This window comes from Alligator mississippiensis, chromosome 1 (assembly GCF_030867095.1).
Source record: "Alligator mississippiensis isolate rAllMis1 chromosome 1, rAllMis1, whole genome shotgun sequence".
Taxonomy (NCBI): Eukaryota; Metazoa; Chordata; order Crocodylia; family Alligatoridae; genus Alligator; species Alligator mississippiensis.
This window is the reverse complement of record NC_081824.1, coordinates 211,998,690-212,019,699: the sequence shown is the minus strand read 5'-3', so window position 1 is coordinate 212,019,699 and position 21,010 is coordinate 211,998,690. Positions and strand designations below refer to the sequence as shown.

The window sequence follows — 21,010 nt, the reverse complement described above, 5'->3', positions numbered from 1 at the left end:
ATGTCTTTTATTTGAAAATGCAAAGCAGAAAATTAAATGTCTACCTGACTTAATTTGTGCAGGCAAATATTTGCAAGCAAACAGTATAATGGATGAAATTACAGACATAAGTTTAGAAATATTTAGTGTCTCTTTGAAATTTTGACACAACCCGTCTCCATTGAGATTATAGATATTTTTGTGTTATGCAGCCACAAGTTGAAGTGCTTTCTGAAGAAGAAGGAGAAGAGGAGGAAGAAGAGGAAGACATTCTTTCTCTAGCAGAAGAAAAATACAGGCCTGCTGCTCTTGAAAAGATGATCGCCCTGATTGCTCTTCTGGTTGAACAGTCGCGCTCAGAAAGGCAAGAATCCCAAGTATCAGGGGGACAAATTCTAATCTGTCAGGCTTGTCTAAATCTAATTGTTTTGCACCAGCATAATGGAACTCAGACTTAATATGGAATTTTTAGCCATTTTAAAGTGTAATACTGATTTTTTGTTACTGACCAAATGGCCTGAAGCTGGTAGGAAAACTATTGAACAGTCATTGTATACTTTCTTTAATTTAATTGTTTTCTAATTTGCAAGTCCAGCTTAATGGTTTCTGTACTGAAGTCATAAATATTTTGTTTTATTTTAGACACTTGACTTTGTCACAAAATGATATGGCTGCATTGACCGGAGGAAAGGTAATACTTCAAAATGTGAAACTATAATCAGGTAGTTGGAAAAAATAAATAATTAAAAGACATACTAATATCTTGCTGTTTATTACAGGGCTTTCCTTTCTTGTTTCAACATATCCGTGATGGTATCAACATCAGGCAAACCTGCAATCTCATTTTCAGCTTATGTCGATACAATAATCGACTTGCAGAACATGTAAGTACTGACAGCTGTGGATTATATTTGTTAAGAGAATTTAACAGAAAAATGTATTAGGGGAATGTTAGTGGTAAAGCCAAATAAGCCTGTCTAACAGTATGTTTTGTTCATTTTTGTTTTCAAGATTGTGTCTATGCTTTTCACCTCTATAGCAAAGTTAACTCCTGAGGTATGTAAACTACTAAATAATTTGTGTTAATATTCTTCTGTTTAATTTACTGAAGTAATATTTTACAAATTAAACAGTCATTCATAGAAAGTGTTTCATTTTGGCTTTTGTGACAGGAATAAAAACTTAGTTCTCTGTATATTAGGTCATCTAAATCAGTACTCTCTTGCCCACTTTCATTTTGTTCAAAACTAAATAGCACTGATTTTCCACTTATTCAAAGATAAGTAGAGTGAAGGGATTATTTTGTGATGGTTCAAATCTTAAGGCAGAGTTAGTTTATAATAAATTTCTCCCCTAAAATAAAAAAGCAAATTGCAATTTTCATAGGCATTCCACATGTGCAGAATGGGGACTTGTATGCTCACATGAGGACAGTTTCATTTGCTACTGTCAGAATAAAATTTAGGATAAATGGGAGTTTGTCAAGTAGAGGATACATGACCATGATTGGACAGGAAGCACTCTTACTATAGTTTTGCATTGTTTAATAGAAAGGGTATTATCAGTTGACAAATTGATTTCCTATCATGGTAGCTTACATAGGGCTTTATGCTCTCCAGCTGCCCTTCTCTCCCCACCTCCAGTCCCTGGTGATAAAGCACAAATCAAAAAACACATAAACTCTCTCATAAACTCTCTCTCTCTCTCTCTCTCTCTCACACACACCCACACTTCTCATTTTTATATACATTATATTTATATATGTATGTGTTTAGTGATCTGTGGGTTGCTGAGAATTGGTCTAATCTTTGCACTCTATCATGTTGGCTAATTTTAAAGTCTGCTAAGGTTTTGGTAGTTTTAGCATTATTTTTAAGCCAGTAATCAGTTTGAATCTTGAATAGCTAAATCAATTGTCCTTGAGTATGGTTTGCAAATTTTATCATTTATATATACCACTGCCCTTTGCTGAGAGTAATGTTTAGCATTCAAATGTGTATGGTTGCATTGCTGGCTAAAAATACTGCTCCAGAACTGATAGCTTGATAGTATAATAATATACTCTTTTACTAGCTGCATTCTGTAGAGGATATAAGCCTAAGTCCTGTGATATATGCATGAATATTTCATAAAACATAGCTAGTGTTGAATTAAAAGTAGTTAAAAAAATTGATGTCTGAATTCTGGAAAGTGATCTTTATGCAATTATTTATTTTTTAATAAAGTTTTACATATTTACTGAAATGAACCAAAGGGGTAATTGTATCTTTATGTATTTCAGGCAGCCAATCCATTTTTCAAATTGTTGACCATGCTGATGGAGTTTGCTGGTGGTCCACCAGGAATGCCACCCTTTGCTTCTTACATCCTGCAGAGGATATGGGAGGTACAGTATGTAGAACAAAACAGATTGGATTCTTTGCCCTTGCTTGCTCTTTCCCAGTAAATATTGAGAGGATTTCAAATGATATTGTCTTGATTTTTGGTCTACAGCATCAGTTCATAGTCCTAATTTAGTCATTACTTCTTCAAAGAAACAGTAGTATGCTGATGACCTAAAATTGAAATAATTTGTCTATTATTTGATTTTTACAACATCCAAAGTGTGCAAGACATTTTACAAACAAGTAAGGAGATTCTGTCCCACTGTCACTTCAAGGTAAAAGAACAGGTGTTAGTAGGTCTTGTAGAAGTGAGTTTTCAGGAACTAATTGGAGTAGGGAGGTGTTGTCCTGCCTTTCTAAACTATTTGCTGTTTTGATGGGAAGCTGTTTTGATGCAGCTGTAGTTGTTACTCTTATATTACTTTGTAGAGTTCATTTTAACACAAGTTTTCAACATTAATTTTGTTAAAATTTCAAAGTGACAAAAAGAGAAAACATAGACTAGATACTTCGAGCACTGTTTGAATGTTTCTTGATGGTGTGATGAAAAATGAATTGATACAAAGGAAAGCAACAAGGATGATGTCATTGTGGGGGGTCTGCAATAGATCACCAGGCCAGGAGGATGAGGTGGGTAAGGCTTTCTTCACACATCTAGCAGAAGTTTCCCAATCACAGGCCCTCTTTCTCATGGAGGACTTCAGTCACCCTGAGATCTATTGGTAGGGCAATACAGCAGTGCACAGGCAATCCAGGAAGCTTTTGTAGTGTTGAGAATGGCTTCCTGGTGCAAGTGTTGGAGAGGCCAACTAGGGGTCTGTGCTCTTGACCTGCTGCTCACAAATGGGAGAATTGATAGGGAATGTAGTAGTGGATGGCAACTTGGACAGCAACAGCCACAAGATGATTGAGTTCAGGATCCTGAGGAAAGGAAGATCAGCAGAGTAAGGACCCTGGACTTCAGAAAAGCAGACTTTGACTTACTCAGGAAACTGATAGGCAAGATCCCCTAGGAGGCCAGTCAGGGAAGGAAAGGAATCCAGGAGAGCTGGCTGCACTTTAAAGAAACCTTACTGAGGGCACAGGAACGAGTCATCCCAATGTGCAGGAATACTAGGAAGTATGGCAGAAGACTAGCTTGGCTTAGCAGGGAACTCTTCAGTGAGCTAAAACACAAAAAAGATGCTTATAAGAAGTGGAAACTTGGACAAACAACTAGGGATAATGTAGCAGTCCCAATGTAGATGTTACCAATGTCACCTGCTGATTTTTATTTTTATTTATTTATTTATTTTTTATTTTTTAAATCTCACCCATTATGTTAATCAGTATTTTATTTTCTTCTTTTCTTTTAGGTAATTGAATACAACCCATCTCAGTGTCTGGATTGGCTGGCCGTGCAGACCCCTCGAAATAAGCTAGCTCACAGTTGGGTGCTGCAGAATATGGAGAATTGGGTTGAACGTTTTCTTTTGGCACACAACTATCCTAGAGTGAGAACTTGTAAGTCACAAAAATGGAAGAAATGTCCTCTTTGGTTTGCAATATGTTATTATGCAGAAAGCGTGCTTATCGCAAGTAACAGTGCACAGTTTGCCACTGAGTCTGCTATTCGCCAGTGAATCCCCTTGAGGCGATTACCCCTAAATAAAGCTCGCTAACCGTGGCATCTCATACATAAAGAACCCATGATAAATGCTACCTTTATTTGATGAAAGATGCCATTTGATTTATTACCTTGAAGGATAAAATTTGTATTTTTGGTGTTTTACATGATTAATATGGTCCAAGAAACCTTATAGATGAGGGTTTGGAAAAGGGTTAATCTGAGAGTTTCCTTTTAGGAAGCACTTGCTTTGCAGGTAGCAGTGGGATTTCATTTATACACTACAGAATGTGTTCAGTGGCATCCTTTTAAACTCTGAGATGCTGAAAATGCCTCTGCCCCTGCACTAGCTCTTGGATCTTTTGGCTCCCTGATTTTGTGACTCAGGCCACATTGCTACAGTTCCCTCTGTTCTGACTAGAAATCTCACCTTCTAAAAGGATTCCATAGTAGAAAACTGCTTTAAACTTGAATGGATTTCATGTGGCTGTGGTTAGGAGACAATGTATACAAACTGGAGGCAGAGTATTGCTGGCCACATTTACAGAGAATCCTGGAGAGCTAATAAAAATCTGATTAACCAATAAATATATTGGTCATAACGGAAGAGAATAATTATTTGCATATCAGCAAGATTGTAATGGGACATATTGTTAACAGCGGGGTGATGGTCAGGAGAGACAGAGTGAAGAAGCCTCTGCTCTGTTCTTGACTCTGCTCTTAACGTGCTCTTGAATCTTGGGCAGTTCTCTTAAATGATTACTATTTCATTTTTTTTCCATGTTCAATAGGAGTGGAATTGTACTTCTCCACCTCTGTAAAATGCATTGAGAACCCCCAAAGAAATATACTGTATACTATTATAATTATTAAACTTTTACGTTCCCTTCAGATGTCTGACAGATTTTTAATTTTTTTTATTTTGCAGCTGCAGCTTACCTTCTGGTATCACTTATTCCAAGCAATTCATTCCGTCAGATGTTCCGATCAACCCGATCTCTGCATATCCCTACACGTGACCTGCCTCTCAGTCCGGATACAACAGTAGTTCTTCATCAAGTCTATAATGTACTTCTTGGACTGCTTTCAAGAGCTAAGCTGTATGTGGATGCTGCTGTTCATGGCACTACTAAACTGGTGCCCTACTTTAGTTTTATGACTTACTGTTTAATCTCAAAAACTGAGAAACTTATGTTTTCCACTTACTTCATGGACTTGTGGAATCTTTTCCAGCCTAAACTTTCTGAGCCAGCTATAGCTACCAACCACAATAAGCAGGCTTTACTCTCTTTTTGGTATAATGTATGTGTTGACTGCCCGGAGAATGTACGCCTGATTGTACAGAATCCTGTGGTGACAAAGAATATTGCCTTCAATTACATACTAGCAGATCATGATGATCAGGATGTGGTGCTTTTTAACCGTGGGATGTTGCCTGCCTATTATGGCATTCTACGACTGTGCTGTGAACAGTCGCCTGCATTTACAAGACAACTGGCTTCACATCAGAATATCCAGTGGGCCTTTAAGAATCTTACACCACATGCCAGTCAGTACCCAGGAGTAAGTACATTCAGAACAAATATTCTGTTATTTGTTTTAAAAGCCTTTTCAGCTATTGCCTAACCATTGTTTTTTATTAAATACCCTAACCTAGACAAAAAAAATTCAACTCAATAAATAACCCAAAGGCAAAATTGTAGTTGATTTCCAAGTTCTCCATATAAATCACCATAATGCTTGAAGGGCCAGTTCTTAAGCCCTTGTTCTCCTCTGAAGCAACTTACGAACAAAAAGATGTTTGTTAAGAAATGTGTACTTCTCAGTGATCCTTGGATGCTTCTCAAAACTAGATCAGTGTAAAGTAATTAGCATGTTATATTTTCTCACTTACAATATGCACCTTTTCCTAAAAATCATCCCCACAAAATTGGGGGGGCATGATTAAACGGGGAAGCTGTTTTCCTCACTGGAAAAGGATTACCACTGGAGATTCTGTGCATATCATGCAGCTGCCAAAATGGCTACTGTTAGTCTAGTTTAGCAAGGGGCAGAGTCTGGTATTAACCTTCTCAAACCATAGTTATTGACAAAGGACTATAGCTTATGCCTGAAACAGCATGTGTGCTGCTGGTAGTATCATCATGAGGTTTGTGATGTGGAAGCCACACCTTTATTTACAGGAACTTTGTATAAAGAAATACTTATACAAAGTAGTTGTATAAGGACTATACAAAGAACTAACAGTCTTGCTATTGCCCTTGCAAGGGTCTGGAACCTAACTTTATGTGCAATAGAGTAAATCCTCCTGGCATGAAGACCTACACTGTCTAGGAAATGAGGCATCCCAGGAGACTGAACGGGGCAGCTGGTGTGGCAGGAAGTTTATGCTGCTTACCATTCCACCCAGCAGTTTTCTGGGATGCCACACTTCCTGGATGCTCTGTGTTTCCAGGAAAACTTACTGTATATCGCACAGTTGGCCACAACTCTGTAAAAATCTTTGTTTGGGGGTGTGTTGTATTTGAGAGAATATTTTTTATGTTACCATCATGAAAGGTAATTAGGAGGATCCCCAACCGTTTGGTTAAATAAGTTTTCTATTGGTTTGGAGCAGGACCAGGAGTTGTCCCATTATTTTATACAAACAATTTATGCTTGGTTGTTCCATCATTGTATGGTTTATGTACCTCTTAGAAAACATTGGCACATGGAGAGTTACAGAATCTCTACTGAAGAAAAGGTGCTGTCTGCATTTTTTCTCTAGAAAAATTAGTATCTTATGCATTAATGTTCATTGTGATTTCAAGTGGGTTTTGAGCAACTCAGTTTGTTTAGTACATACTCTTTTGTCAGAGGAGAAATCCACCTTAAGTGGGGAAAAGTCTGGGTAGAATCAGTTACATGGAAGACATGTAACTTCGGTTGAAATAAGTACATTCGTGTCAATCTAATTCAGGCTTTTCCAAGCTCTGCCAAACTTGATGGCTGCATTACAGGTGCCCAAAGATGATATTTAATTTCCTAAAATGAAATATGCAGCCACTGATAGAGGGTGCTTGGCTTAAGAAGACTTCCATTCACACAGGTCTGTGGGATCACTAGTTGCAGCTACAATTGAAATGACATGGTTCGTTTTTAAGCATACATCTCATTTTATACAGTAAATGGTAAAGGTTGAATCAAGACAGCACTCAATAGCAAATTGTAGAAAGATACATGGTGTGGAAATTACAAATGAGTATTTAGGTACTCTTATTAATAAAAGATGACATTTAGAGGATATCAGTGCTATCTATGTATTTTAGAGATGTTTATCACTTCTGTAAAATCAGTAAATATTTTTTTTCTAGATACTTTCAGATATATGAAAGTTACATGTCTGGTGTCAGAAGAAAGACATAGGCCATCATTTATTAATAAAGAAAGATTGCCTTAACTTAATATTTATTTTATTTGCTTTAGGCAGTTGAAGAACTGTTTAACCTCATGCAGCTGTTTGTAGCTCAGAGACCAGATATGAGAGAAGAGGAAATAGAAGACATAAAGCAATTTAAGAAAACAACTATAAGCTGTTATCTGCGCTGCTTGGATGGCCGGTCTTGTTGGACTACCTTAATAAGGTATTTCAGTAAGGAAATATTAATATAGCAGTGTGTTTGGGTAGGAAAAGAAACACGGTTATTACAATTTGAAATACCTTTAATTATCTGTTCAACATAGTTTACATATTGTTTCCTTTGTGCAAAAGCTGTTGTAGTCCCGTTATGAAGAGAGAACATGCTGAATGCCTGGAATGGGCCATTTTTATTATGTTTATGGGTATAAATATAAAGTGTGTGAGTTGCATAGGATATATCATTAGAGGTCTAAATCCAACCACTGATAGGCTGAAATGGTCTTGGTGTGTATGTCCAGGGCTGGGCACAAGTGAGAAAAGAAAATACAAAGTCAGGAGCAGTTCTGGGGAGGTGGGGAGTGTGCAGTGGGGCTGTTGCACCCCCACTTTGATTCCTGGTCCTCCCAAACTTCAAAACCACCTTCCTGGGATCCCAAGCTCTGTGCACTGGCAATAAGGTACAGTGGGATCTAATGTGCAATCCCACAACCATGCCTTCTGCCATGCAGGAGTTTTTAGTGTGTAATCATGCACTTATATGATTGTTTGGTTAAATATTCAACAGGCCACATAATAAATCCTTTATTTCCAGTTATGTCACATGCTAAAATTGCTCTTACAGTATTTTTTTTTCTGTTGCTTGTTCAAATGTGCATAACATTGCTTATTTAAAAGACATTTTTCAAAAAGTTTTGACTTTGAATGTGTGTTTTTTCTAAGGTTTTTAAGTATTTAAAAGATATTGTTGAGGGGGTAGAACAGGAGGAGAGAACACCTTTCCAGAAATTATTCAGAGAATAGTTATGCAGTACCTTGAAGTTCTTTTGAAGAGAATTAATTACTGTTTAAAAACAAGTTGGTACTACATCTTATCAAAACAGGGATTTAAAAGCATATTTGAGATTACTAGAGACACTTTTCAACTGATAACATTTATAGAGTGAAGAGGATAATTTAATTTTTCCTTCCTATATGTACAGTTTCATATACTGAATTTAAAAATGTTAAAGCATTGTATGAATTATCTCATGAATTTTGAGAATATATATTCATTTTTTTTGGTATTTGAAATGTTTGGTTTTCTTCTAGTGCCTTCAGAATATTACTAGAATCTGATGAAGATAGACTTCTTGTTGTGTTTAATAGAGGGTTAATCCTGATGACTGAGGTAAGTGTTTCAGTCCAGTGAGCATCTTTTTCTCCCATTGACACATCATCTCAGAGGACTACCATTTTATAACTAACCAGTATGGTTTAGGGAACCTGACTAAACTTCACAACTTTAAGTAATCTTAACTCCTTGATCTCAGAAGTTTAAATTTCCCAGTGACAAATGTGCTAGGAAATGCTATAGAAAAAGCTGGAATTACAAAATCAAAACAATTTTTCTTTTTTTTCTTTTTTCTTTTTAAATACCATGTATGGTGTCTGTAATATTACCATAATACTTAGCTGACTTTTACAAGTTCGGTATAAAGCAAACCTGTTGCTGCATTTGCTCTGAAAATCTGCTGCACTTGTATGTTCGGTAAATTGGACTAACAATTTTTATCCATTTGTCAACCCTTGCTTTATATTTATTTAGCACAGTACATTACAAAGATAAATCCACAGGGAAATGTATACATGGATATTTCTTAATGCTGTTGGTTTCACACACACAACACTATCAGCAGATAAGTGACAGCATATGCTCTGTAACATTAGTTCCCAAACATTTTGGACCAGTGGACCACGGTCCTCATTTTTCTGTGGATTACTGTACACCTCTCGTTAGAATTTTTACCTGAAAACATTATGAAACATTATGAAGGTCTACAGACTATTTCCTATGGCTTCATGGACCATAAGTGGTATGCAGACCCCAGTTGGGGAACCACTGGTCTATAACAGTAGATTTAATGCTATAGTAACTCAGCCAAAATACCACTTACACTGCCATTGTAATCTTATCTGGCTTCTGTTATCTTTAATAGGACTGGATGTTAGCTATTTAGTATGGAGTTGCTTATTCACATAGAAAGCCAACAAGATGTTTGCTCCTGTTTCTCAGGCTTACGCATCTTAAAGCAAAACTTCTCTTTTTATAAATTTTGTAAGCTATGTAGACATGTTCACAGAGCTGCTCTGTTACTTGAATCTGATTACTGGGCTACGAGAGCAGAATTTGCTGCATTTTTTAATAGAATTTTAAAAATCCATTTTCTGCTGAGACACCATAGTATGAAAACAGCATGGTGTAGGGTAAAAGATGATAGTGGATCATTATATACAATTTCATTCTTTTTAAAAATTGTTTGTAATTTGGGTAGCCTAGTGTATGATGTGTTTGAATGCTAAGCTTATTGAAGTTGAGTATCTTTAAATGTGTCAGCACTCATCACAGGACAGAAGATGCATCTTCCTGTGGTAATAAATAAATGGAAAAATGAATACATGTAGAATTGAATAATATAATCAATCAATTATTTGTGTGTCAGTGTAAAGATTTGTTTTGTTTTGTAGTCATTTAACACGTTGCACATGATGTACCATGAGGCCACAGCTTGTCACGTGACTGGAGACCTGGTGGAACTTTTGTCTATATTTCTTTCAGTTCTTAAGTCAACGCGACCATATCTTCAAAGAAAAGGTTTGGTTTTGATGGGGTTTTTTGTTTGTTTAGTATTTATTTAGGGGAAACTGAAGGCTTTGGTTTGTAGATTAATTTTCATGGACAAAACAGCTTTCATTTTTGTATTGCTGTTATCTAGCTTCTAGGAATTATATCAGTTTAGCCAGTAACAGAATTATTTTAATAATAAAACTATTACATTGAATATTAAAATGTGCATAAAAATAGATTGATAAATCTGATGGAATTGAACCAGTGACAAAGGTAAGATTTGTAGCTTTATTTAAAGTCATATACAGCAAAAGCTCTGTTATCCAGCACCTGTGGAGAATGGGGGGGTGCTGAATAACCAAGTATGCCGGTTACCTGAGAGGCATTTTTGTCTCATCTGGCAAAGACGCCCCTCTCACTGCATCCGATGCATCCACATCACAGATTAACCACGTCACCCTTTCCACCCCTCTCCTGGTGTCAGTATGCCAGGGGACAGGGAGGGGGGGGGGCTCCGCGCAGGCTGCTTTACCTGGTGCAGGCTGCTTTGCCCTGGGCTGTGCCCCAATGTGGGACTCGGAGATACAGGAAGGCCCACTTCCGGTTTCATTTTTGCTACATCGATCGGCGTCGACCAGCATGCCGATTTAATAGAGCATGCCGGTTAATGTAGCTTTTACTGTATTTAAAATTAATACAAAAATGTTTTAATTGCTCCATGTTTAACATTCTTAATTTATTCCAGGAGTTAAAAGGTGTCAGCAGATAATGTGTTTGTTTTTGCATTTGCAGATGTAAAACAAGCTCTAATTCAATGGCAGGAGCGAATTGAATTTGCCCATAAGCTTTTAACGCTGCTAAATTCTTATAGTCCTCCAGAACTTAGAAATGCTTGCATTGGTAAGTTACTTTAATGCTCCTGTAGTTGGGAAGAATACTTACAGTATAGCTTGTGCACTAAAAATTAGGAAATTTATATATTATGTATATTTAATATTATGCATGTTAGAATTGGTATTATTAATTGTTATTAACATAATAGTTATTTTCTAAGAATGCTAGGCACCCTAATATTTCTGGAATAAAATTTAATGTTTAGCATTTATTAGGTATGCAGAATGTGTGGACAAACATTTAGTTTCTACTTGCAGTTGCTGTAATGATGTACGCAAATCAGGCATTCTTTTTGCATTGCCTCTTCCTCACATAACTTGTTTTCACAGTTAGGGGGCCTGATTCTCTTCTCACTAGTGCCAGTTTAAATCGTGAATAACTTAAATAAGTCAGTAATTTGTTCCAGTGTTAATGAGATCTGATTCAAGTTCAAGATCTATAATTTAGCATCCAAAGGATAACCGAATTCACATTACAGGAATCCCTCATTGTAAAGATTAGAGACTTGATTACTCTGAAAATTTCTTTGTCATGTTTATACCCCACTTTCTGAGAAATCCAACAAATAAACGGGAAACAAATCATTTTAGAAGTAAAAAAAGACCTCTGTTGTTTCCTGCTATGTCATTCATCATGGGGTACTTAACATGTAAGGACAGATGTTATACCAAAAACATCTGTCTGTCTGGATTAGCAGACCTCTTCTAAAAGGCTTTTTCTGATTTTTATTTTTATTTTTTTCCTTTTTCCTTTTTAAAGGGGTAACATCCAAATTTTTAACATGTTAGTGAAGGCCTAACACATTGTCCAAAGTCAGCCTATTTTTATGTAATTTTTATGCATTTTCCCCTTATTTTGAGTGCCCTTCTCATTGTCGTCCTGGCTGCTGCTGGTTGACATTTTCCAGGCGTCAAACCTGATATGGTAAAGAAGAAGCAAAGAGGGTAATTTTATTGAGCTTCTACTTCCTACAATCTGACACCCCTCTCATTGGTTGATAAGGGAGAACTGACCTAACACTGTGCAGGTTTTCTTCTAGTGAAAGAGGTGAAGGGAACCTTGATTTAATTCAGGTGGTTTCACTTTAAATATTGTTCACAATAAAGTCTACCTCCACATTGTGCACTAAGCAGAAATGATACTAAACAGCTCAGGGTTACAATTGCATGAGCCAGAATACATGCACAGTTATTTCTTAACCCTCAGAACATAACAGCAAAACTAACTTTTCATTTTTAGATGTCCTCAAGGAGCTTGTGCTTTTAAGTCCTCATGATTTCCTGCACACTCTGGTTCCATTTCTACAGCACAATCATTGTACATACCACCACAGTAATATCCCAAGTATGTATTTCCAGTTATTTTTCTACTCATTATTCGATACTCATTATTCTTGATCTTTGTGTGCATTGTTCATTTTAAATACTGATCTTTTAAATTTATTTCTGTGTTATCCTAACCTGCACTACAGTGTCTCTTGGACCTTATTTCCCATGTCGTGAAAATTTGAAATTAATAGGAGGAAAAAGCAATATTCGTCCTCCTCGTCCTGAACTTAATATGTGCCTCTTGCCTACAATGGTGGAAGCCAGCAAGGTATGTAAGCCTATGGATGTGATTTACATGTGATATAAGAATCCAGTGGCATCATATGTTTGCTTGGTCTTTGTAAACAAAGCATAATTCTTTTTGATGGTGTGCTGTCCAGTTATTCTGCTTTGTATGTTGAGATCAATTTATTTTTAATAGTGATATCTGTTGAAGCCTGTACCTCTTCATACACTCACAGCCACTATAGCCAAGGGAGAATGGGGTGGGACAGCCTCACCCATCACTCTGTTCCTTCCCATCACTCTGCTTGCAGTGTCCATATTTATGGCCCCATTCAGCACAGCTGTCCTTAAAATTGTTGATTGTACATTTGGAATTTGCATTCTTCATAAGTTTGCTTGCCATTAGCAAATTTTAAGAAAAATTTTATTAGACAGCTAGGTTCCCCTTCCATGAGGGTGGGGCACATAAAGGGTATGATCTGTATATCCCCCAACTTCTCAACTCCTGAACAGGCTACACTAAGAGACAGGTTCACTCCTCTGCAGGAGACCTATTCTTCTGCTTTCTGGTGCATGGTGGAGATTCCTGACTATTCACAGTGACCCACTGGGAATCTACTGGAGAATAAGGAGATGATTCCATTAGGAAACAGAAAAAGGCTAGGACTCAAAAGGACCCTCTTTCATAGCATCTTTCCTGGTGCCTCTTGCTTCATTCTGTTTCCCGACTGTAGTTTTCCTGGGGCATGAAAACCTTCACCCTATCTAGACCCCTCTCTCTCATCAAGCTTCTCCCTACCTGATACAAACTCAAATGGTGGAAAGTGAAGAAACTGAGAGAGAGGAAAATCATCACTCACTAGACAAAGAGCACCACAAATTCCACGTGGCTTGCTCTTTATTGCCCAAAGAGGTCATAAATCAATCTCTGGCCTTACTGGATTAATCAAAGGTCTCCCTAGGACCTGTTAAGGAGGTATTCAAATATTTTTTTTTCAGCCATAAATAATCCAGGAAAAATAAAATTAAACCCAGCAGCCTTGGGCAAGTTAACATTACCTATACGCATTGAAACCAAAAAACAGTCTGGCATACTTTTTTTGAGGTAGAAATTAATGGAGAGAAAATACTAGCTCCTAGGTAAGAGGTATGACTATTAGGGCTGTGTGAAGCTTCAGTAGCAGATCTGATTCGGAGGAGATTTGGACCAATTCAGTGGCCAAATCTGCGAATTGAATCAGGAGACCCATTAAAAGGTCCAAATTGAATCAGATGCCTTTGAATCAATTTGGAGAGATTCAGAGATCCGGCCATAGGCTATACTGCGTCCAGCGTCATCGAGAACTATGGCCAAATCTTCGAATCTGCCAGATCAAATCGGGACAGTGATTTGAATCACCGAATCAAATCACTATCCCTCCGAATCATCCGAATCCAAAGAAAATAGTTGCTGCTTTGCACAGACCTAATGAATATTTCTGCCTGCATTCAACTCCAAATATGTTAATCTCATAAGTAGACGAAGAGTTTACAGCAAGGACCACCCAAAACCATTGCCTTACGAGAAGGATTCTTAGAAAGTGGGTCTTTTGGATCAGAAAGTAAACACTTCTATAAATATGACTTCTTCTGGATAGGCTTTTAGATCTGCTAGAAAAACTGGAGGAATTAAATAACTTTATGGCTGAAAGCCAATCACTGCAAGGACATCACTCTAGGCCAGTGGTACTCAGCCTTGTTAAGACTCTAGGCCTCTCTTGGAAAATACTACCTCTTATCTTTCACTTATTTTAACAATGGAAAAATAATAGAGCAGTTTTTCTTTTGTGACGAGCTTAGACCACAACAGCAGCCCCAGGTCAGAATGTTTTTGACGCTGTAGATTCTTATTTGAAATCCCTGTGTTTATCTTGTAAATTGTGTGTAGGGGTTTGCACACCTTACAGTGCTAATATTGTGCAGTACCTGTGGCACCCTTAATAGGGTCTTACAATATAATTGGTTAAGCAGCAGTACATAAGCTCTGCACATTCTTATGGATACTACAGAAACTTTGCAGTCTTTGGGATTGTGTTCCAACTTCTCAAAAGCTTTACTACTATGAACATAAGTCCTGCACCCAGTATAACTTGCAGTAGTAACCATCAGAGCCCCTGAGGAAGAGGCAGAGTTCCACGGGCAGTCGCACATGGCTTAGACTGTCTGCCAAAATCTGGTTATGATGTGAATGTCAAGAGCCTAACCAGACTCCTTTGGACTTTTTTTTTTCTTACTTCACGTAAATCTTTTTTTTTTTTCCCAAGAGGTTTGGAATGAGATAACCTTGGATCAAAATGTCCTCAAAATAGAAAGGAAGCAAGATTAAATCTATTTTCAAACTGTTCCTGTCTCTTGAACCCCTACCCACTTCAGGGACCACCCTTTAAGAGACAAGAGATGGACTTTCTTTTGCCACTGGGAGCAGTAAAGTTCTCTCTGGAGCTCAGATGAAAAGGTTTATATTTCCCATTATTTCCTACTTCTCCAAAAGTAAAGGGAGCCACAGAGCTACCCTCAGCTTTTCAGTGTGTTCATTTGTGGTTTAAAATTCTGCACGATCATCTAATGCATTTCAGAGCTCACGGAGCACACATTTGTATCATACATCACACCAGTTTTCCTTTTTGGTCTCTGTAAGCTTGGTAGAGATCAGTATATCTGTCCAATGGATACCCTGTGAAGGCCTGCTGAGCAGAATCCCATATGTGGTTCTGTTTCCATCTAAGTGGCCCAGCAGTATTTATCTTTGACTATTTCAGGGCATGTCTAAACTGCAGGTTGTAGTATGATATGGACTGGCGGTGTAGGTCTGTGTGAAACAGCAGTGTTTCATTTAGACTTCCGTTTTGCCGTTTGGAAGGGACAGCGTTTCGTTTTGCTGTTTTGAAGCACTGTTCCATTTTGTTTCGTCAAAGCTATTTCAACACTGTTTCGACGTGTTTCGACTTTTTGTCCATGGGCTATAATGGGGAATAACGAAATGCCTATAGCTTTGTCATGTCTTGCCTGATTCGGATGAAAATTGCAGGGATGGTAGCCCCTTCTGAGGGCATGAAGCCTACCAAGTTTCAAGGAGATAGGTGCAGGGGGTTTTGTGAAACTGCACCTCAAACTGTTTAAAGCAAAACCAATATCACTTGCCAGCAGCAGCAGCCTGCTGTCATCCTGCACGCAGATCCGGGGGTCCACTTCCCCTGGAAGTAGTCTGGCACAGCCCCGCAGCCCTCCTGGGGGGCACAGGCCCCTGGGTCTGTGTGTGGGATGACAGGCTGCTGCTGTTGGCTGGGGCCAAGCATCAGCACTGGGTTTTTCCTGGTGCTTAGCACAGGCTGCACCAGGCAGACTGGTGCTGGTGCTGGCCCCAGCCAGCAGCAGCATGCTGTCATCCATATGCTCCAAGCCAGTGAGTGCAGAGCTTTAAAAAAAAAAAGCCCCACACTCACCAGCTGCAGCAGCAGCAATTGGAGCTCTCAGGGCACATGGCAGAGCCCCCCTGCACAACACGGGGCAGCAGGGATTGCCCTCCCCTCCTGCTCCCGCCTGGCACCCATGTGACAGCTATACCATCGTGCAGGTGCACCACAGCTTAGCAGGGCACCGCACACTGCCTGGGAGCTGGGGTGGCTCCACGTGTCAGCCAAAGCTCCCAGTTCAATTCCCTAGCTCTCTGATCACTTCCGCCAGCTCTTCCTGCGGGGCGCGGCCCCTGGACCTGCGTGCAGGGTTTCAGCAGGCTGCTGCTGCTGGCTGGAGAAATAGCCCAGAGCCGTCTCCATCCCCAGCTGGCTGCAGCAGCCTGCTGTCATCCTGCATCATCCGGGGGCCTGAGCCCCCCAGGAAGAGCTGGGAGAAAGATCGGGGAGCTGGGGAATTAAATTGGCAACTGAGGACATGTTCAGCTCCCTGTTCGATTTGCCAGCCCCTGGGTCCATTCTCCACCTCTCTGATTGTTCCCCCAGCTTCTCCCAGGCGACATGGGCCTCCAGATCTGTGCTCCAGGTTTCAGCAGGCTGCTGCTGCAGGCTGGGACCAGTGGCAGCACTGAGCAGGAGGAAAGCTGGGGAAATGATCAGAGAGCTGGGGGAAGCATTCAGAGAGCTGGGGAATCCAACCGGGAGCTAGATGTCAATATCAGAGAAGTCCTTCTCCCCTCTTTCCCCTCCCTCTTAGTTTGTTAGCAAATCGGCTTTGAAACTTGAAACATTTCAAAACTTTCTAAATGTTTTGAGTGCCCTTGTTTAGTTTCAAAGCTGTTTTAAAGCCTTTTGTTTCGTTTCAATTTCTCTGTTTCGAGCTCAAAACAAGTCAAAACAGCTTCAGAATGAAACACCCATCAACATTTGGTACAGCCCTAGTGGCCAACCCACAGCTTGTTACATGGATAGCTTGTCACTCCAGCCCCAGGCGCTCAATAAAGGGAGAAGCTGAAATAGAGGTAGAGGGCTCAGCCCTCCAATCTCACGAAGCAGAGCTGGAGGGTAGACGGGTGGTGCAAGAGGTGTCAGTTCTTACTGCCAAAAGCCAGGTTAACCCTTCCCTGTCCCTGCAGCCACTGCTAAATTTGGGGCTTTGATAATACACACCCAAGCTATGGTTATAAATTATTCCTCACTGAGTTGCATGGGGCTGCTGCTAGACAATATCTTACATGGGTATCTTTAAACTACGTTGCGATCTCCAGTGTGGGCATACCCCTTAATTTCAGCCATCCTGGACTGCTCGCTTGCTTTGAAGCAATCCAGTTTCAGCTCAGTTAGGGCACATTTAGCAGCAACTCCTGTGGAGATCACTTTTGAGTTTAGCATGATGTATTTTCAAACTTTAAGGTGGCAGTGAGGAATCAGTGGGCTAGAATGGCTCAGCTCAGGTCCAAGACAGGCCAGCACCAGGACCAGACTGCCATTGCTTCTTCCCACTGCCTGGCTGTGGCACAGTATGGGGATGCTCTGCACTGTGCATTGCAGTGCAAGCAATGTCCATGCCACCGAATACTGCCAAAGCCTCAGCTCTACGGGCTACCTCTAGTGGCTCTTTGGGCCATAGGTTGCCAACTAGAGTTAAGTATTTAAAACTTTGAGGGCCTTACTTCTCTGTTTCCATTAGTTAAGGAGTTTCCCCCCAGTCCTGGGACCTCAACATAGTTCTCACTAAATGACTGGAATCCCCTTTGAGCCTGTGGCAGTTTTCTACCAGTATCAATTGGCAATTATGACAGCCTTTCTGATAATTATTACTTCAGGAGATGGAAGGACAGAAACTCAATTCCCATACTCTTCCATTAGTTATATTCTGTAAAGGTAAGGTTTCCCCTAGGCTTCTTGCTGAATTCCTTCTTTCCCAGGTTTTAGAACAGCCTGCCCACTTTCCATTTCTTCCCCTAGAAGCTCATAATCCCCCACCAAGTGACATGAAGCTCCACATTTCAGGTATGATGAGAGCTTTAGCTGTTTGTTTAAACACAACAAATTAGTTCTCTCCTAGATTGTTCGTGACATTTGCAGAGAGGGTTCAAGGACAATCCTTACTCATTCAGAGGTTGCCCATAGTGTTTCAGATCATGTGAAGACCGACTGTGAGATCACTAGAAATGATCCTGCAGCCCATTGCAAAAGGACTAACGCAACCTCTACCGTTTGGTTAGTTAAAATACCAGTATCTGATATGTGTAGTGCTGCTGTCTGGAGCTCTGTGAACACACTGATCTTCTTTCCACAGGCTTTCAGATGGGAGGCAAAGTTTGATAGAGCTGTTCTATAGTTACTCCCCCAACTCCAATTGTGTGAAAACAAACAACCTAACCCAAATCACGGTGGAAGTTTGTGGTGCAGAGGTGCCTTTAATCTCGTTCTTTTTGCAGTGTGCCCCCTGCCCCCTCTTCCCTCCCCACCAAGTGGCTGAAATCAGCCATTCAGGGGGAGAGGGGTGGTGCAGCGAAAAGAGCAAAATTAAAGGCGCCACTGCACAACAAACTTCCACCGCAATTTAGGTAGGTCCCTACCAGCTTTGTAGTCAACTGGACTAGAACATGTAGACAGTCACTCAAAATTTAAAATAAATACTAAATAATTAAATTAAATTTAACATTTAAATATTTTGTTTTGTAAAACCAGATGTGACTTTAGGCTGAATTAAAACACCTTTGACAGTTTTGGTTTTAAAAGCTTATGTATAAAAATTACTCCTAAGAACGACAGTTTCAGATGGCTATTACTCTGGCTATTGATGTCGTATGCTGAAGAGTATACTGTAGCTGTCTATACATTAAACTGAAGTTACTTTATAAGTCTGTTCATGTTGAATCTGTTTTGAGTTAGACTTGGAAATTCTCTATGAACTTTCTGCATTGCAGAATGCTTTAGAAAAATTGGAATGTGCAGTAGGATTATTAAACTACATTTTAGGTAGGTTGGGTAGTTGCCTAGTTGTTTAGTTAGCTCACTTATGCTTAAACATTTATGAAGTCTTTTTAAACCTCCAGGGTAAAGATGATGTTTACGATCGTATGCTGCTAGACTACTTCTTTTCGTATCATCAGTTCATACATCTACTATGTCGAGTTGCAATCAACTGTGAAAAATTTACTGAAACTTTAGTAAAAATGAGTAAGTATTGAAAGTTAAGTAATAAATACTGCGTAAACGTACTGTTGTCATTAAGATTCTGTAATGGTAATTAGAGATAATTATACTCTTGCTTTTTAAATATAATTCAGTGTAATAATTTTATATAATGTATGTAGTACTTGTGAAATTTGCCTTAGTAATAATTTTGGAGACTGAAATTTTTTTTTTATCCATAGAACAGTAAAATATGCACAATACTAGCATAATCTAATCCACACCACTGCCATCTTCCAGGCCAATCTCAGAGAGATGAGATGCAATAAGTGATATTACTACTGGTCAGGTGGGGAATTTAATCTCCAAGCCCATTTAAAGGCCAGTGAAGTCAACATAACCTTTTCCCTTACCTCTGTGCTTTTGGATCAGGTCCTGAATGAAACCGCAGCTCCTCTTTTAACTGTCATTAAGGGTTTTCACTAGTACCAACTCTAACAACAGTTTCTGAGCTGTGAACGTTGCATCTATCCAAGAATGGCTAAGACCATCATTTCATTTTACTTAAGCAACCAGAAACCATTGTTGGTAGGCATTAGTGCTGTGACTTTACATCTGAGCCTGTTTTTAGCTAGTGACTTGGGACTTGACCACAGCTTCTACTTGAGTTTGTGACCAGTTAGTGAGTATGGCTTGTACCTGCACACATGGCAACTGCTTCACATCTGGAAGAGGTCTACACCAGCACCTGGCTGCCTTCCTTCTGTTTGGTCAGACTTTTTTTTTTTATCAGTGTACAAACAAAAGATTCTGCTAATTCTAACCGGTTCAGCTAATCCTCCTTTCTCCTTGCGCTCATTGTGGTGGGACATCCTTGCCTGAATAGCTTGATAAACTGCAGATCCTTTTATAGGACAGGTCTTCTGGAATAGCTATTCTGATTTTCCCAAACATAGTTAGACAATATGGTAGGTGTGCACACACACAAACGTGATTGTGCTGTCAGGAAATTCACCATGTAGACACAACCTAAACACTGTAATTTGTAATGAGATATGAACTGTGTCTTGTTAGAACATTTTGGATACTGTGGGGATGAGTTTTGAGAGGCAAGACTTCCTTGAACCATTGATAAGCTATTCTTTGTTCAAACCACCCATCTCTGCTTCTTCCACATACCTGATGAAGAATGTCTTATTTTGAAAACTTGTCCTGCTTTATCCCAACTACGTAGTTGATCCAATAAAAGGTATCATCCTAAGAAATCCTTGACTCTTGTATAGTTTCTTGAGCATAACAGCTGCAATAATACTATCACATTACCATCTTCCATATAGGATGTTTGGCGTTTAATATGGGATTTTTGAGCTATAAAGTTTATCAGGGGCATATATCTTCTCTCTTGAGCAGTTTGTCCCATAAATAGAGTTGTATTAAGTTTACCTAGATTACACTGGGGTTTAAGATAAAGTTTATTTCAAATCTGTCAGTTTTCATGCCATGTCATCTTTAAAAAAATATAAAACCTGATAAATTGTTGATGGTAAACATTAAAATTAAGAAAATGGTATTGAAGTAAAATGCTACATTTCCACTTACGTAAATACATAGACGTAGTCCTTCTTCAGTTGGTGGACATTGATTTTTTTTATATATATACAGAAATGGCAAATACAAATCTTTATGATAATAGGTTTTTATAACAACATACTCATTGCACTATAAAAACTTTGCAAACTATAGATCTTGGGTAATCATGTGTAATTGGTCAGGA

General features: G+C 39.1%; 1 protein-coding gene across 3 annotated transcripts in view; it reads left to right on the top strand.

The window, feature by feature from the left end:
* USP34 (ubiquitin specific peptidase 34) overlaps positions 1–21,010 on the top strand; it is a 239,073-nt gene that overhangs the window by 204,547 nt on the left and 13,516 nt on the right. For all 3 annotated transcript variants that reach the window (XM_014595059.3, XM_019500736.2, XM_006273750.4), the window contains 14 exons: positions 192–343; positions 622–670; positions 759–863; positions 991–1,035; positions 2,261–2,365; positions 3,719–3,866; positions 4,898–5,532; positions 7,435–7,592; positions 8,678–8,756; positions 10,094–10,220; positions 10,986–11,093; positions 12,327–12,431; positions 12,559–12,683; positions 19,158–19,281. In XM_014595059.3, coding sequence (XP_014450545.1) covers positions 192–343; positions 622–670; positions 759–863; positions 991–1,035; positions 2,261–2,365; positions 3,719–3,866; positions 4,898–5,532; positions 7,435–7,592; positions 8,678–8,756; positions 10,094–10,220; positions 10,986–11,093; positions 12,327–12,431; positions 12,559–12,683; positions 19,158–19,281 — 2,065 coding nt within the window. The remainder of the gene's footprint in view (positions 1–191; positions 344–621; positions 671–758; positions 864–990; positions 1,036–2,260; positions 2,366–3,718; positions 3,867–4,897; positions 5,533–7,434; positions 7,593–8,677; positions 8,757–10,093; positions 10,221–10,985; positions 11,094–12,326; positions 12,432–12,558; positions 12,684–19,157; positions 19,282–21,010) is intronic.